We start from the raw sequence: 17,606 nt of genomic DNA, 5'->3' as shown, positions 1-17,606 counted from the left end.
GTTCCTGAGTAAAAGCCAGCTGAGGAGGGATAATGGGTTATCGTGCTTCTGCTCTGCTTTGGGTACAAGATCCTGATCAGACAATAGTGATTTTATGCATACAACTGCACACAGTAGAATTGGATTCTAAATTTCGTAAAACAGTGAAATCCGTCTCTTCCTTGAGTTAGTGATGAAGAGAACATGAAATCTAGTTGTTGCAGCTCAAATGGCAGCAGCTTTTTATAAATTGCACACATTTTTTATTTCAAAAAAGAACAGCAGCCTGCAGAGATCTATTATATTGCTTTGTCACATAATTTCAGAGCTGTAGAACTTGAAAACAGAGCTGAAGAAAATATTAAGCATTATAGAATAAGGGTCCTGCTTTTCAGTTGTCTTCAGTTTTCACAGTGTACTTACTTTTAGAGCCATGGCATATATTTAAAAAAAAATAAAGGCACACTAGTAATACAATCTAGTCTTGGGATATGGGGCATAATTTTCAAAAGCATGTAAGATCCCAAAAGGGGGCTGGGCGCCTGGGCCAGATTCTTACGGTATGTAGCTGTCTAGGGACAGGAACTGATGTATCCTGTGTATTTAAACTTACACTGCAGCTGGTGAAAGCTGGTACCTAGTCACGCCTGAAAATACTGTGGGTTTTCAAGGGCAGCTTTATATGTCTAGGTGCATCACAGAAATGTGATCCAAAGTATCCCAGATAGTGACACATCCTGAACATGGGAGGTTTTAAATTTCCCCTTTATTTCCTTTAGAGAAAAGTGCATCTCTTGCTGCATCTTCCTCTGAGAAGCTCAGTTTCACACTTGTTCACTGAGCTGGGAGGCAGGAAAGTATTAGGCTGATGTGAGAGTGTGCAAGCTGAGGCATGGACAGGTATGACGCACTTGCTTTAAATCTGGGAGGTCTGGTAAACTTGGGAGGAGGATCCAGGTTTCTCTGCTCCCACTCCTGGTTCTGAGCACCCAACTATCATTCGCAAAGCTCCAGCCCAGTGCGTGTCATGTGGGGGGAAGAGAAGGTCAAACCTGGCAGATAATCCAGACGAGTGAAAGCTGCAAGAGCCACAGTGGAGAAAGCTGCTTAATCTGATGTCAGAGCATGAAAGGAGGCTTGATTCAGGCACTAAACCAAGAGAAATTGCAAAAGCCAAATCCTTTATGAAGATTTATTTAGAAAAACCACAATGTCAGGGAGTCACTGTTACATAGCGTGGTAATTCCCTTCCTCTTGAGTAATGTGCACAACACTGTGCGCATGCAATTACTTTTGTTCCAGAGATAATATCTTCACCTAGAATTATACATGTACACATATGGCCCTTAGTGCACACTACGATTCACATATATGTTAGGACACGCACAAAGTTGAGCTTTTCCTTGAAAAAAATGTATAAAAAATACATACCAAACCGAAGCTGTCAACATGAGAAGCAATGTGCAAAAACAGACAGATACTCCTGAATGTTTGCTTAAGAAAAAAGGACTCTTCTGTCCCTGTTCCCCATTCAGCATTGAGTATGCCAGATGTTGCCTGAAAGTAGAATTTAAAATGACCGGTCACATCCTGACCCCCTTCATGTTAGTTGCAGAGATCTTAACCAGCTAAATAATCCTATACTAGTACAAAAATCTGCCTCCAAGCATCACCATTGTGCACTGTTGTTGCATTGAACAGCTCCTTATACTGTCGCAATGTTGGCTTTGTGATGCTCAAGGCCAGGTGACAATGGAGCCCTTGTGTGGAGCACACAGAAGAGGCAGGACAGAGATGTCTCTAGTCTCCAAGCCCCCTGGCAGGGCTGGCAGCAGCTGCCTGGAGAAGACAGCCATGGATTCAGAGTTCTCCTCAGGCGTGCTGGAAGGAGCTGCCCCCCCAGGTCCCAGCCATGGTGTGCACAGCTCCCAGTGCTGTCTGCTGGTGCGTGGTGGGGCTGGTGTTTGAGATGATGCTCTCGAGCGCCTGAGGAATCCTCCCTTCAGAGGAAACACGCCTGTGCAGAGAGCAGGGCCGGTGAAGGGAGGGAGGGCCCACGGGGCCTTCCCCAGCCAGGTACCTTGGTCCGTGATGCAGACTGTAGCTGACATGGATGGAGTCACCTGACCATATAACCACGCGTGTGGCTGTGAGCAAAGCTGTACAGGATGACAAGCCGCAGACATCATGAAGCAGTCAGACCAAACCATCTGTGTAAAACTGCTGCATGCAAATACCAACACTTTAAATGGAAATTAAGACTAGAAATGGATTGCACTTGTTTCCCTTAAACACATATACGTACCATGCTTCAAAAAACCAAAAAGTAACCATTAAAAAAAAATCTTCAAATTACATAACAAAAAAATTGAATGATAGTTGGAATTCCCTTGGTTGGATCAAAGGAAAAGAAGAAGAAAATAGGGGCAGTGTGATTCTAATCATGGAAGTTTGTCAGTAACCACAATCTCTTGGGTTTGGATATGAGGAATTCTTCCTACCCATGATTCTTGATGCTGCAAAGCCCGGTATTCCCCTGGGAATCGGCATGTTTTTTAAGGACTGTTTATTTCAGCCCATGCAGAATTATGACTGTGTTACAGAACTTGTAATTTTTTTTTTAATGGGATATCAAAGTTTTTCACAGCAAATCCTGCATGTATCCAGGGAAAATCTCAGCAAGACTCCCCCGTGTGTTACGTTTTTTACTTGCAAAGGGAACGTTTCAGCCTTATTCTGTGGAAGGAGGGGTGGAAATTGTAAAGACTGGGACCTCTCCAGGGAAGTAAACCATGGATACTGCACTTCACATCCTAGCTCAGCAGACCACTTCAGCAAACTATTTTAAGTGGGATTTCAGTGTTTGTTATTCAGTTTGGACCCCAGTAGGAAGGCCGGCATCCAACAGGTAGAGCGTTGCCTTGGACCTACTCATTTCCATGACAAAAGGCATGGAGGGAGGGTTCATCCCGTTCGCTTGCACCCCAGCTCCGGTCATGAAAACATCAAACGGGTACCAACTGCTCCTGGGACTCCCTGGCGTCTGCTCCCCGTGGCTCCCAGCTCTCCCCGGGTCAGGAGCATGCTCCAGTGAAGGAGGGCTGAAGGAAGCAGTGCTTCGTCCTTGGCATCCCCAGGGAGTTCTTGGGGGACAGGCAGTGCTTCCCGGGCAGCAGCGTTGGCCCCGGGTGTGTTCCTGCAGCTTGCGGAAAGCGCTGCTACCTGTGACACACCTAACCCGAGTCCCCCCTAGCTCTGATGGCGTGCGGACGCGTAACCAAAACGAACCTCTGGCTGCCAGTCAGGGGAAGCTGTTGGCAGTGACAAAGCAGTGGTAGAGAATCGCTTTAGACTGTAAGAGACACAAAGCAAAACACCAGACTGAATTCTTACAAAAGTTTTGATGCTGTTGAGCGCTGGGGTTAGCTGCTGCTTCAGGAGTGTTTTCCACTGGGTTAAGATTATGTCCAGCATCTGAGTTAAGGCCTTGATTTAGCAAAGCATTTGCGCACATGCTTAAATCTGCCCTTATTCAGCTAAGCACTGACACGAATACCTAAGTAAGTGCCTTGTGATTCAGGGACGAACCTGAACTGGCACCTATAAATGTAAGTTATGTAGCTGTCACAACTACCCTTTTAATGTGTTTTTCCTGGTAGCACAGCTGCTCTGCTGGATTAACTAATTAATCTTCATCGAAAAGGTCCTGAGAACATTCTATAATACTAACAACATACATAAATACCAGAACTAAAAAAATTTTAAAAACCGCATGGCTCAAAGCAAAACAAATATTGCTCACAATACTTGTTTAGATTAATAGCTGTAAACTGTGCATTCTAGTAGCAAATAAAAACCTGTTGGCCTAGAAAAAACCCCAAAACATTCAAAGTCTATAGGATTGGCAGCACTAACATTACTTTACAATGTGGAGTAAGGATAACAAATATGCGTTTAACATTGCAAAACGATCCAACTAACCTAAGCTTATGTAAACAAGTAGGCTTTGACAATGAGTATACACCTAGGCGTGATCCTGCAGCTGGGCCCAGGCGGGTGGAGACCCGGGAAGGCAGAAGGGTGCTGTTCCAGCTGCCCAGATCCCACTGCGGGAGGGAGGCGCAGGGGTGGGATCCTGCAAACCTGTACTGGCATTACTAGTTCTACTCCAGGGAGCATCCCATTGCAGGATTCAGTTCAGCAGGACTATACACATAGAAGGAAGGATTATTCACAAACATAAGGCATTGCAGAACTTGGCCCTAAAATTTCTATTTTCAGCAGAGAATCCCTTATCCATACACAAGATCATATTTTAACATATCAAAAAGTTTCTAAAATAAGGGTCAGAGTCACTATATACTATGCTCAGTAACACAGTTAAGATTCTGCGTGTTGGCCTCAGATATTGCAAAACATTTTTCTCATTAAAACGAAACGAACTATAAATCTTTCTCATAAAAATTAAATTAACCGTGAAAGTTAAACATGAACAGGCTGCCTTTTCAAGGTTAAAATGAGACATTAACAGAAATGAGCAGCTCCCATTGTAATGGTTTTCCAGTGCCTTCCCTTCTGACCAGTGAACACTCTGAGACTGCAGTTGTTGGTGGCCTCCAATCTTGCCTTGCATCCTCTATGGCGTGGCTACTGCCGCTCTCCTTCCACCCGCTTTTTACGAACTAGACCAATAAAACAAGAAAAGAGCAGTCATTATTGCTTTCCTGAGAGCCTAAGGACTTTTCTCACTGACACACTCCCTTCCCCATACCATGAATAGGAAGCAAGGAGCGTCTAAGAAATACTCAACAGAAGTATGCCCATAAATGCCATAATTAACAGATCTTAATGCTAAATAAAACAGTTTATCTAAACGGCACTTTCTATATTGCAGACTGTCAAATTTCACCAAGTGTTCATATCAATACATTTTCTATAAAAATCAGACTCCGCGCTAAAGGTTTTAGATGATGAAGAAATCACCATTACCAGTGCTTCCTCCCAATGGCTCCATTTAGATTTTTGTTACAGTTTTATTGTTCTTCTGAAAGCCACTGTGTTCCAGCTCAGTTGATACTGTCTGCTTTAGTCTGCATAGCACTGCTCTGGATTATTTAAGCATTAGGCATAAAAAATTAATAACTTTTGTAATTGCACAAGTGTATACTATAGGTAAGCAATAATCACATCCTTTTAGAAAATAATTGGAAGTACTCTTAAGAACTGATATCAGCCAGTACTGGTAATAAGGAAAACCTCATACTGGACCTTAAATTACCTGTCTAAACGCCACATGCTCTGATTGCATCAGCCATCTGACAGTAAGTTAATTAACTCTGGATTCTCACTAGAAACCAAATAGGCTGAAGTTGCCATTTAGCGAAGCAGAGAGTGAAGAGTTTTGTGTTATGGGCAGGATTATTTTGACAAGCAGCCCCATGTGAATTTTTACAGCACTTAGGATACATTACAGCTGGTATAGAGCTGGTCTAGTTGGGCAGCATTTCCTTCTCCACGCTCTAATAAAAATGTATTGAGTCTTCTCTGACCTGGCCAGATAAGATTAGTGAGGTTCTCCTGTTTGTGTGATACAAAATTTGGTGTTACATCAAACTCTGATGTCCTGTTTCTGATATTGAACTACTAAGGTACAGAACAAAAGCAGTAAAACTGGATGAATGAGCACTTTTCACTCCAGAAAGTCAATAACAATATATTGCTACAAACATCCCATTACTTTACTATCAGGAGGTTTATTTCATAGTGCTTTCTTGGCAGACAGACTGCATTATTCCAGAGCCTACAGTGCAGCATCAGTCATTTGTGTCTGCTTTCAGTCTTTTGTTGCTTCATTTATTTTATTTTATGGAATTCCTTTAGGTATTCTGTCCTACTCAGTCTTGAACAAAACCATAAAATACAAAAGCAGGAAAATGAAGATTAGGCACAGGACATACGTCTAATGGCAGCTGGTTAAATAGTGGGAGAAAAGGTCTTTCTCTCTTTGTTGGTGTGATGTTTCAAATACCGTTCCGGGACACTAAGTTTCAGGACCAACAGTATATATCATTGGAATGCTTAGGTACTGCTAAAAATTAAAACTGAAAAAAAATAAAAGTATGTGTGAAAGAAATAGGCCTCAACTTTTATCTTATCCCTCACAGAGAGAAACCCAAGCTGAAGCCAGAAACGGCATCATGGTTTGACACGCCACTTTGAAGTAGAATTGATTAAAAACACATAGTTAATGTGGGGTTTTTTTCCTTAATGTAAACTACTCCTGCCTAATCATCTCCTCCTTATTCTGTGTCTTGAGCACACAGGGCAGAGCACATCACACTCAGTAAAACTTGCAAAGCTTTATCGTCTTTGCCTGTACTTGGTCACGCAGGCAGGAAAGGTTCCCTTTTTCGTTCCCTTAGTTGGGCAGGCTTGGTCTGTCATGGGCAGGGCCAAGAAGTGAGGACATCTGTGTTCACTGAACAAACAGAATGGGTTTGGCTCTCTATTTGCTGTCCAGAACAGCTGACAGGGCAGCTGGAAATCCAGGGTGCTCCATGGAAAAGGCTGAAATAACTCCCTTTCCCAGAAGGAATGGGAGAAGGAGAAGAAGAATAGTGGCTCCTAATCACAGTGGGATCTTTGCTGTTGTCTACTCTAGAGTCTGTGGAGCTCTGCATCACCCCTCACATACAGCAGATTGAATGTTGTAGAGTTAAAATATGATCTTATGTACAGACAGGAAGATTTGTGTCTAGGAAGGTCAGGGCTTGGCTCACATATAGAAATGATGAGTAGACGTAGTAGCATCTTACCCAGATCGTTGTTTTTAGTGATAGCTGCTGCTACCCTGGTTCTTGGACCTTGCTTTGTGAACTGATAGCCAAACTTGAGAATCTTGGAGTTCTCCTCCAGCATCTTGGCAATCTCCATCTCTACAGCTGTACCCAGCTGCTGCCGCTGTTGGTGATGCGGTGAAATGTCCCCAAAAGACAAGAAAATATTAGTTTTCATATGAGACAGAGATAAGTGGTTATATTTCAGTACTGTGCTGCACAGTACAAAGAGAATCCCATCCCTGGAGATTTTGCTCTGGGTTTTATATTTGGCTTTGACCAGTTTTATTTAGAAGTTTTCCACTGTTTGGTTGCACAGGCACGGGACATGAGCTACAGAATGACTGAGCCACAGAGGCTGCCTTGACTTTGTCAGAGCCCTTTAGGAGAATGCTCTGGGAATTGATATAGAGGGGAAACAAAAGTGGACTCACTCCATGCTCTCTCTTTACCTGGTTGTCAATTTTAATCTCCGTCAGGGATTCGTTCTCTTTCAGTGCATCAATCAGTGCCAAAATACCCATCCCAGTGATGAAGTTGGATTCTACATTCAGACTCTTCAGTGTTTTGTTCACTTTCAACATATCTGCAAATGCCTGAAGGGTCAGAAAGAGGGGATATGAGATAATGTCTTGAGAGTTTCAGGGAGTAACAAAGTATCTGCAAAACATGGCTTAGTACCTACAAAGAAATAAAACACAAATAGGCTTAGAAGAACACAGAGGTAGATCAGAAGAGATTACACTTCTGCTTTGCATAGTCACAGGGAAATTCTGCAAGGGAAAACGAAGAATGCATCCTAAAGCAGACACAGACCTACTTAAAAATCATTGTGTTTTTTTTCCAAACAGTGTTTAAACTTACAATAGCTACAGGGTCATTGCTTCGAGTAGCTGCAAGGCTGAATGTCTTCACATGTGTGTTGCTTTCCAAAGCTTTTGCAAATTCTTTCAGTGTTGGAATAGGAATGTTCTGCATTAAGAAAATAAATCCAGTAATTAGGAAAGCCAGTCACATCGCTAGACGCTGATTTTAACTATTATCAAACTGATTGATTAATAGCCAGTCTACACAATTTAAACGTCCCCGATGCTTTTCAGAGTATCTCAGAGTGGACTGCGCGTACTCTGCTCCTAGCAGCCTTCAGAGACCCGTGGAGGCCCAGGCTAGGATGTGATCTCAGCACTGCCTTTAACTGGGTCAGGCCATCGCAAGCACGTGACCCATCTCTGAGCTACTTTCCTATTTTGCTGCTGGTTGCTCAGTCTCTGCATGCCAGCTCCTCCTCCACTTGCACGTGTGGGCTAACTGAATCTGGCCAGTGATGATTACACAGTGCCCAGGAGATATCTTGCTTTGCAGTCTGCTAAAGAAAGGCGGCCACAGGGAGTCACCCCTTGGGCTTTTAATTGGCATCTAATTCAATACCAGGCATCGACAACCTTGAAGCCTCTACAACAGTTCCCTCCACATCCCTTTCCTGTGCGTCCTGCTTTTTCTGAACAGTAGAGGGACAAAATTTGAAGATAAAAGGCAAGGGCTTTGGAAATACTTGAATAAGCCCATCTATGATGACATAAATGAAACCACAGCATCTACCTTTATGTTGTTGAGATTGATTTCTATCAGACTAGGATCGTTTGCTTTTATCCTTTGTAAACTTGCTTCCACGTTGGTTGGATTAGGTGGCTCCTCAAAGATGGGTTTGACCTTTTCACCTTTCACCACATCTGCAACACAAGATCTCATGAAATGTTGACGTGAGGAACAGGCATCATCAGTAACAGCCTGGCTTTTCAATTCCCATTTAGGTTTGTACTGTAGCATTCAAGAAAGAGTTTATACGAACCACAAAACTTGGAAACAGGAGCATTAGTCCCGTTATCCCTGCCATGCCCTTTGCACCTTCTGTGCACCCAGAAGCATGTCGCTGGAGGCTGCGGTCGCAGCGGCTGGGCAGTATCATCATGGGCACATTCCTCCTTTATGTACCAAAGTCCCAGTACAATTAATTCGAGCCAAAGCAGCTTTAAAAAATATTGTATAGGAAGTAATATATTGCAAGAGCTGCTTTGTTCTTTGTCTAATATCTGTAAAGGAAGGTGTGCTCAGAACTTGCCCATTAGATTACTTAGAAAATGTCCCTGCACCTAGGAGCCTAACAACCCCATGCAACGCTACAGGCTTGGGGAGGAGTGGCTGGAAAGCTGCCCGGCGGAAAAGGACCTTGGGGTGCTGGTCGACAGTTGGCTGAACATGAGCCAGCAGTGTGCCCAGGAGGCCAAGAAGGCCAGTGGACTCCTGTTGTATCAGGAATGGTGTGGCCAGCAGGAGTAGGGAGGTGATCATGCCCCTGTACTCGGCCCTGGTGAGGCTGCACCTGGAGTACTGTGTGCAGTTTTGGGCCCCTCACTACAAGAAAGACACTGAGGTGCTGGAGCGAGTCCAAAGAAGGGCAAGGAGGCTGGTGAGAAGTCTAGAGAACAAGTCTTACAAGGAGTGACTGAAGGAACTGGGGCTGTTTAGTCTGGAGAAGAGGAGGCTGAGGGGGGACCTTATTGCTCTCTACAACCACCTGAAAGGAGGTTGTAGTGAGGCAGGTGTTGGTCTCTTCTTCCAGGTAACTAGCGATAGGACGAGAGGCAGTGGCCTCAAATTGCATCAGGGGATGTTTAGATTGGATATTAGGAAAAATTTCTTTACTGAAAGAGTGATCAGGCATTGGAACAGGCTGCCCAAGGAGGTGGTGGAGTCCCCATCCCTGGAGGTGTTCAAAAAACATGTAGATGTGGCACTTCAGGATATGGTTTAGTAGGAATGGTGGTGTTGGGTGGATGGTTGGACTCGATGATCTTAGAGGCCTTTTCCAACCTATGATTCTATGAATAGACTGTGCCAACATGAACAGGAGGCCCCTCAGTTTCCTTCTCTCGGCTGATGCTATCAGCCCTACTATAAATTCAATTAGCTCTTGTAAAACTGCAACATCTGCACTTTCTAAATAATAAAACTATCAATGCATGAAAAGCAAGTCCATCTGCCAGCACCAAGATTTATGAAGGCTTTGAGTATTCATGCTCCAAAGACATACAGTTTTTCAGGCTGGAAGCTAAGAGCTATAAATATTTTTAGATATGCATAAAAATGATAGCTTACAACACAATTAGTATTTCTAATTCCCACAAATGTAGTTGTGGAGATTAATTTGTAAGCCCTGACCACCCAAGCAACTAGAGGCAAGAAAGGAATATGTTACTGACCACAAGTATGTTTAAACCCTTTTATTTTATGTTGCAAAAAGTGGGTGATTTTGAAGACGTGCTCAAGTCTCAAGGTACTACATGTTGCTGTTCAGTGCAATGGGTAAAGTTCATGCCATACCACAGCCAAAAGAAAACCAAGTATTTTTTTAGTACTCATATTCTTAGTAGAGATGAAGTCATACACAAACCTTGAGCCAGTTTTCACTCTTTTATCCTGAACATTTGGTTTTTTTCACTATTTCCCTGAGAGACCTCACATATGCCCGAATAACACTCCAGCCTTCCTAGGGAGTAGGAAATCGAAAACCACTGGTAAAATGCAATGCTCCTCCCTGTCTTGGAGGTAATGGTGGAAAGTAAACAAAAACAAAAAAATAGCAAAGCATTTCTTGCATTTGTGGCAACACCCTGCCAAGCTGGGAGCTAGGGAGAGACTCGCACCCTGTCCTCAGGTTAGGCCTCACAGCACACTCAGTCTAGTTAGCAGTATTTTTCACTTTCTACTTCTTGTTGCTTCCCATGAGTTTTACCTTGTTTCTTTAATAATGGTGCTGTTTTGCCACATCGATGGGCAACTTTTGAGATGTCTCCCTCTTTTACTGAAGCTTTTCACTTGGCTAAGAAGAAGTATTGCTTTTGGATCAAAGAATAGAGTGATGCAATGGTGATTTTCTGGTTCTTAAGCCTGTGATAGGAGCATAGTTTAGCTGACTCACATAGCTGACATTTTGACTCAATACAACAAAAATATTCAGAAATCTGTGTGGATTAGTAATGCATGCAGTTGCCTGTTATGAGATAAATGGCAGCTTGCACAGGGCCCCACTGAAGAGGCTTGCAGAGCGGTCTTAATCCTGAGAAAAATGAGGTGACACAGTGTCCTGTCTACTTTCCCACCTGTCCTTTAGTGAAGAACGATGGAAATGAAAGTCCTTGGTAAAGATAGCTGCTGTTCTCATGGCCTTACAAGACGAAAACATCTTTTCAGTACTGCTTCCCTAGAAAAGGGCATTCCACAATTTTGTCTTAAAAAGCAAAGTTTAGCCCCCTTGATATCCCACAGCTTGGAGGTGATGAGCTGTCAAGAAAAACTTGGAATTCAGACATACCCATTTCTCCCCCCACCCAGCCTCCTGTCGGTTGCCGAGCTAAGATCTGATTCACCAAAGGTCTCTTTATTTAGTGCAAACATTTCTGGATTTGTTTTAGTAACTACAGCTGTTTCTGCTGGGGGATTTCCTGAATGATTGCACCTCCCGTGTACCTACGCAGCCGTGTAACAGACAGTGTTTAAACACGCTGCCACAGGACTACGGTGGAGGGAGTAGATGAGAGAGAGTAGCCGGGGCAGGAGCACATCCATGTGGCCTTTGCCTCCCTGTGACCGCAGCTTGACGTGACTCTGGTCACAGACGTGACTCTGCCAGGGACTCTGCCAGGTTCAAGCCCCGTGGTTACAAGTCGTTCTTCAGTTGTGTAAATGTAGGTACTGGGGGTGAGATGGCCTGCCCTGTGCTGTAGCCACCTCTTAGCCACAGCTGGCTGTTTTCTGTCCACTGCCTAAACCAAAGTGGAATGAAAATATCTATGTCGCGGCTTCTTAAATACTCTCATCCTTTCAGGAAGCTCTGCAGAGCCAGACATGGCTCTCTAGGAAAACAAAGCTCCTTAGGAACGATTTATTTGCATAGTACCGTTGTCATTACAGATAATGAATTTTAAGAGTATATTTACTTTAAAGAGCTCCCCCTCATGATTAACTAGATCAATCAAGGTAAGGCCCAGTTACATTGAATTAGACCAATACACCCAAACTACAGGTGTACAAGTCCCTAGAGATGACATATAACCCACAACAGAAATCTGCTTGCTTACTTCTCACGGTTCCTTTTCCATCTTTACTGCGAGCTCCTCCTTCATCAAATTTTGGGTTGTTGACCATGTTGTGCACTCCAAGAACAGCTAAAATGTGTAAATACCAGCAACAAGATACAATGTTAATGGCAGGAGCAAAGACTGCAGAAAAATACCTGCGACAAATTCTAGGTTAGTTCCCCAAACAAAACCCCCTTTATAAAATGTTATCTCTGAGTCATGCTTGCTTGTAGGGAGAGTCTTTAGGGGTCTAAATACTGGAGTTAGAGACATTTTTAATACAGGATTTTGCACAACTGAATCAATGTAGTATGCATATCACAGGAATGCCAGCTGGAAGGAACTGTTGCCGGCCATCTTGCCCAGCCTGCCCCTCACGCAGGAGTGTTGCCAGCATTAACTGGGTCAGCCATGGCTTTGGCTAGCTGGATCCTAAAACATCCAGGGATGGAATCCCCACAATCTCTTTGGGTAACTTGTTTCATGCTACAATCCTAATCACTTTTTTCCCTAATATACAACCTGGACCTCTTATTGCTCTTTGTTGTGTTGTTTGGTATTTGACTGTACATGTAGTTAGCTTAATAAATTGGCATTCAGGAAGCACCTGGATGCTAACGTGCTTGGAAAAAAAAATATATATATTGCAGGACTTTAAAATAAATAGTAAGGATGTAAACTGTTATGAGAGAAATGACAAGAGAAACCAAAACTCCATAAAAGAAGCTGCAAAGTGGTCTTTTGTGCAAATGAACTTCCATGGTGTCAGAGAATAAATCCTGCTGTGTTTGCTGATACTTCTCCCATAAATTATCTAATTGGACTTTATTCTATAGGATCACGCATTAATTAAAAGTTATTAGCTTGAGGTAGATTTTTACTTTTATAATCTATTTTTTCTTATGGAAAATACTCTGTTCTGTAAGCAAATGACCATTTAGGTGCAGTTATAACTGTTCTCAGAACTCTAGGCAGTAGGTGTTTTACTCGCTGTTTTCAGACTTCCTGAGAAGTGCCAGCTGCATTATAATCCTGAGATTCCTGTGATGCACCACATTTCAGTCAGAGCGAAGACTAATGCCTCCAGAAATGGGTGCTGTACCCAAGAATTACAGAAGACAGTGGCAAGATCACATCCTTCAATAGGACAATATAGTAGCTACAAGAGTTTTCAGTTTAATATTGGTTTAATCCAGATTCAGATTAATCTAATATGCTGCAATATTTAATTTAGATTTTCTTAATGAAATAAAAAAAATTGTCAATAGAGTTGCAATTCTACCACCAAAAATTTTTGTGTAGACTGGGCCCCAAAAACGTAGGCCATGGACCTCAAGAGAGCCCAGGGAAGGTTAGGATCCACTGTGGAATGGGTGGACAAGGCAGGAGATGTCAATGGTTCCATAGGGAGGGCTCAACACTAGGTTGAGCCCGGTTTTAGGATGACCCGTTTACATTAATCTCACCAGCCCTGGCTGGTTTGCTTCTTCCCAAATTACGGATTCATATGATGATCTTCTACTAGCATAAACATGTGACGTACCCATGATACAAACTGCACAAAAGTCACAGGCGGCTGAAGAACTACTGCTTGCCCTTTCTTATACTGTAGTATCAAATGTTATTTATGCAAGTGGTTACACTTCCAAATGATTTCCTTTGTGCACACGTTAGAACATATACTCTGGATTAAAGGAAAAGAATTAAAAGTGCTGAAGATACCCAGGTCCAATCAGCTGGCAACCAACTTCCTGATTCGAGGGGTTAGATTCCAAACTCCTTCATGGATGCAGAATCTTCATCCACTGCATCCTCTAACAAGTTCATCCTGCCATTTTGGATGTCAGAGTTGTCAGCAGGTAGCAATAGTATGCTACAAACAATGCAGATGCAGTAAAGTTAATGGTCTCCACTACAATGCAAACACCCCAGCCTGCAGACTACCACCTACCCTTCCTTTCCCCAAATCATGTTAGCTGGTTCATCGTCTCCCCTGACTTCTACATCAATTATAAGCAGATGAGAGCAGTCTAAAATGCAGCAGCTACCGAGCCACGCTTGAAGTCTTCATGGGCAATGTGTGGCCTACAGGTTGGCCACCGGTCTGTATAGTGAATCAGCAGGTACTCGAGAGATGATCATGAGACACTCCTGGTGGCAGGTCTAGGCAGAGAAGAACTGGATGTGTAGGGCGATCATACCTATATATTGTCTAACCTGCAAGGTCATAGAGCTCAGTATCTGAAGCGCTGGCCAGGGCTTCTTCTAGTTCCGGATCCAGGGTCACTTTCTCTTCTGTACGGGTTTCTATGGGCTTTTCTTTAGGAATAAATATTTTTCCTAAGAGAGAAAAAAGCCAGAGTGAGTAACGAATTACTGGAACAACTCCTTGGCCTCCTGGCAGTGGGAGGAATAGACCTGTGACAGTGGAACTGCTTGGAAATATAGTCAAGTGCATGTTTTCCACTTTCTTACTTGATGCTGTGCTCCACACCAGGATCCTCATAAGAGTCTAAAAGGTGCCGACTTCTGCTCTGTGTTGGTGATTGTTAATGTGGAAGCAAATTTCCTAAAATAAATCCCCAGGAGCAGTCACAGCTGGGATTTTTCTGAAGTTCCTGTTGCCTTAAATAGGCAGAATCAGGTCTACACAAAAAGCTTGCAGAATTTTCATCTTTACATTTAAACGAGGCACCAGAAGCAGTTGAAACCACCCTACTGCAAGAGCCTTTCAGTTTACCAAATTCCATACAAGACCCTGAAAGCTCAGCAAACCTGTTCTCTTCCAGTAACTCAGTTTAAATTCTCAGCCTCTCCATCAGCATTTCTCCTCTGTGTCTTCTGATGATCGTTGACATAAATAGCCTTTTCCTGATCATCTGTGCAGGCCTGAGAAGACTGAACTGAACCACATGTTCCCCAAGAAAGACTCCTGACCTATTTGTCTCTCTTTGTGTATTGCTGTTACACTGGGGTTAGCAGCTGTGCATTTCCATGCGATATTCCCCCAAGACTGAGATCATCAGCCCTTCTGCCGAAATGAGAAAACTGTAGGATAAATCCAGAAACAACCCAAGTCAGACTGCTCCTTTAGCCTGCTATTACAGGTTCCTTCAGTAGTGTGATGATGCAACTGCAAACCCTTGGAGCGCGGCCCTTTAAATCACAGCTAGGGCTGCCTGTCAGTCACCGGCGCTGCTGGGGCTTTTTGCCTGCTCAGCACTTTCCTGTACCAAACCCATACAGTCAGCAAGACATTAGATGATGCCACATGCAACAGATGGTGTCACTGCTCCGATAATTCTGTGAATTCCCTTGTTCTACTGTCGATTGCAGAGTAGTTCCCCTCACCTTGTCCCTAACAACCACTTCTCAAGTAGGCTGTAGTTGATCCCACTGTAATGAAGCTGTGATAACCCTTGGCTGCAGGTGGCTTTGGCCCACTGTCAACTTTAAATTGTCTTTTTGTGTAGCTTTGTACACTCTAGATGTAACGCTTAAAGCATATCCTGTGGCTTTCTGAAATGTCTCTAAAATAGTTGTTTAACTGTATTTGTGATATTATTTTGTTACCATGCACAGTTCTGATATTTAGGGTTGAATTACAGATACTTTCCCTCTGGTTTTTCAACACTGTCATCCCTTTGTGGCTTAATTTTCCCCATTATGGTCCAAAGTATCATCTTCATGTAGATAATACCCAATTCATTTATCTCTTTCCCACAAGCTTGTCTACAGCAACTTCTGTACTGTCAGCTTCCATGACTGAGGTTACTGAATAAGCTCAGAAAAAAACTTTAATGGAAATTTCCGGAACTCTGGCAAGGTTTACTGACACATAATTCAAATTATTTGCCCTAGAGATATCTGTACCAAGGCTAAATAATTTCTGAGTACAAAACTGGACAGAAGGTTATGTAGAAAGACAAAGTAGTATCATAGTATGATTCATTTTTCATGCGATATTTTAAGCAAGCAGTTCTTTTAAGAAGAGGCTTCTAGAAGATAGAAGCCTTTGTGGGCCAAAGGTAAGAATCATTTTCACTTTCACCATGCACTGGGTGATATGAATCAGAGACAGCCATCCCAGCAATATCAAACGAAAGTCAAGTGGAAATCTGGGGTGAGAAATACTCTGTGAAGATAGATCAGTCACGCTCTCCAGATTTCATAACGGTGCAGGTGCTAAGGTTTCAGACCCTCTCTGTACTACCACCTAATCTGAAGTGTTGGATGGCAGCTTCCAGACACCACTGACCACGACTTAACTTGATGCCAGCTTGACTGGTAAGGATAACACATAAGGAAGAAAATTCATGACTGTGTTGGAAGCTAGAAGACCGAAATTAATCAGAATATCTGAGTAAACAATCAATAGTGCAGAGTGCTGTCCATAAAATATTTTCCTTTCTGATCACTGGCGATTCCACGTGAGTTTCAAGTAATCAGTAGGTCATCTGAGATCTTGAGGGATCCTACTGATCTTTATACCCTGACTGATAACACTGTCCCCTAAGAGCTATATTCCACAGAGCCATAGCTCGCATGAAACGTCTCCATCAGGCACTAAGTGATTCTTCACAGACCCAAACCCCAGCCAGACCATTAACAAATTCTGATGGAAGTCTGTACTTTCACACTTAACATTGTAAGGGCCCACAGGACCTCAAGTCTTGTTAAAGTGGACATGATATGTATTACAGTTGGTCCTTCTCTATGGAGTTTGGATGTGGGCAGGCCATGAATCTTGTGTAGCAAGAAACCCAGGGGTAATGAAAATCAGTACAGGCTTATACTTTTTCCATGCAGTTCACATATATAGGAATACAATTTTTAAGCATTTGTTTCAGGCATATGTAATTCTTGGATGGCAGCCCAAATCTTTTAAAATGTGTATATGACTCCCAATGATAGTTTCATTTAAAGCATTCTTGGCAAATGTTTTAGAAAAATATTCTATTACTGGTTATATGAAATATTTAAAGGGGCAAGGTCATGTCAAAGATGGTTATATATAACTTTAATATATGTGGGCCTTGCTGGCGTTCAGTGGCGTTTTAAAAATATTCTTTTTTCTGCTATCTTGATAAGAACATTCTTTTGCATTATCCCACTGTGAAGAGATGCTCTAGCATAGCAGATAGAGAGGTTAAAAGAGCTTACGCATTTAGCACATTATTAGAAATTCATTACCTGTCCACCAACAGCAGAACTGTGTGTCTGTTTATACGTATCATACCTGAGCAACATCAGCGTTAACAACACTAAAATAACCACAAAAATAATATATTATCGTGTTTAACTGCAAAACAAAATGCAATTCCAGTAAAAAAAAAGTAGTAAGCATTAAATATAATTTTATTTTTACACATGCATAGAAACCCAAAATATCTGGAATCCAAAGTGCTTTTCTCAAGATGAAATTTTAAGCATAGATCAATGCAATTCTCCCCTTCTTTCTGTCAAACTGGGATAAGTGCCTGGGGTGACCTGGATGACAACTGAGGAGGCTCAAGGGACTTTCTTACCTGAGTGCACTGAGCAGAGATTTGTCCTGGCTCACTCTAACAGCAGACCTATTCCTTTTCACACACTGCAAGACCTCTATTCAAATTGAAATATGATATGGTTTGTGTTTTACTCAAAAGAGGCT

The 17,606-nt window shown here is 42.7% G+C and overlaps 1 protein-coding gene across 2 annotated transcripts in view; it reads right to left on the bottom strand.

The window, feature by feature from the left end:
- Nucleotides 1-1,157: 1,157 nt before the first annotated feature.
- Nucleotides 1,158-17,606, bottom strand: part of LOC104334581 (tropomodulin-2) — a 36,618-nt gene continuing 20,169 nt past the window's right edge. For both annotated transcript variants that reach the window (XM_075431857.1, XM_075431858.1), the window contains exons 4-10: nucleotides 14,171-14,293; nucleotides 11,954-12,040; nucleotides 8,415-8,545; nucleotides 7,680-7,787; nucleotides 7,268-7,411; nucleotides 6,795-6,939; nucleotides 1,158-4,661 (exon numbers count right to left, since the gene is read on the bottom strand). In XM_075431857.1, coding sequence (XP_075287972.1) covers nucleotides 4,627-4,661; nucleotides 6,795-6,939; nucleotides 7,268-7,411; nucleotides 7,680-7,787; nucleotides 8,415-8,545; nucleotides 11,954-12,040; nucleotides 14,171-14,293 — 773 coding nt within the window. In that variant the 3' untranslated portion in view covers nucleotides 1,158-4,626. The remainder of the gene's footprint in view (nucleotides 4,662-6,794; nucleotides 6,940-7,267; nucleotides 7,412-7,679; nucleotides 7,788-8,414; nucleotides 8,546-11,953; nucleotides 12,041-14,170; nucleotides 14,294-17,606) is intronic.

The sequence above is a fragment of the Opisthocomus hoazin genome, chromosome 10 (genome assembly GCF_030867145.1).
Source record: "Opisthocomus hoazin isolate bOpiHoa1 chromosome 10, bOpiHoa1.hap1, whole genome shotgun sequence".
Lineage (NCBI taxonomy): Eukaryota > Metazoa > Chordata > Aves > Opisthocomiformes > Opisthocomidae > Opisthocomus > Opisthocomus hoazin.
Note: the sequence above shows the minus strand (reverse complement) of the source record. Positions and strands in the feature narration are given on the sequence as shown.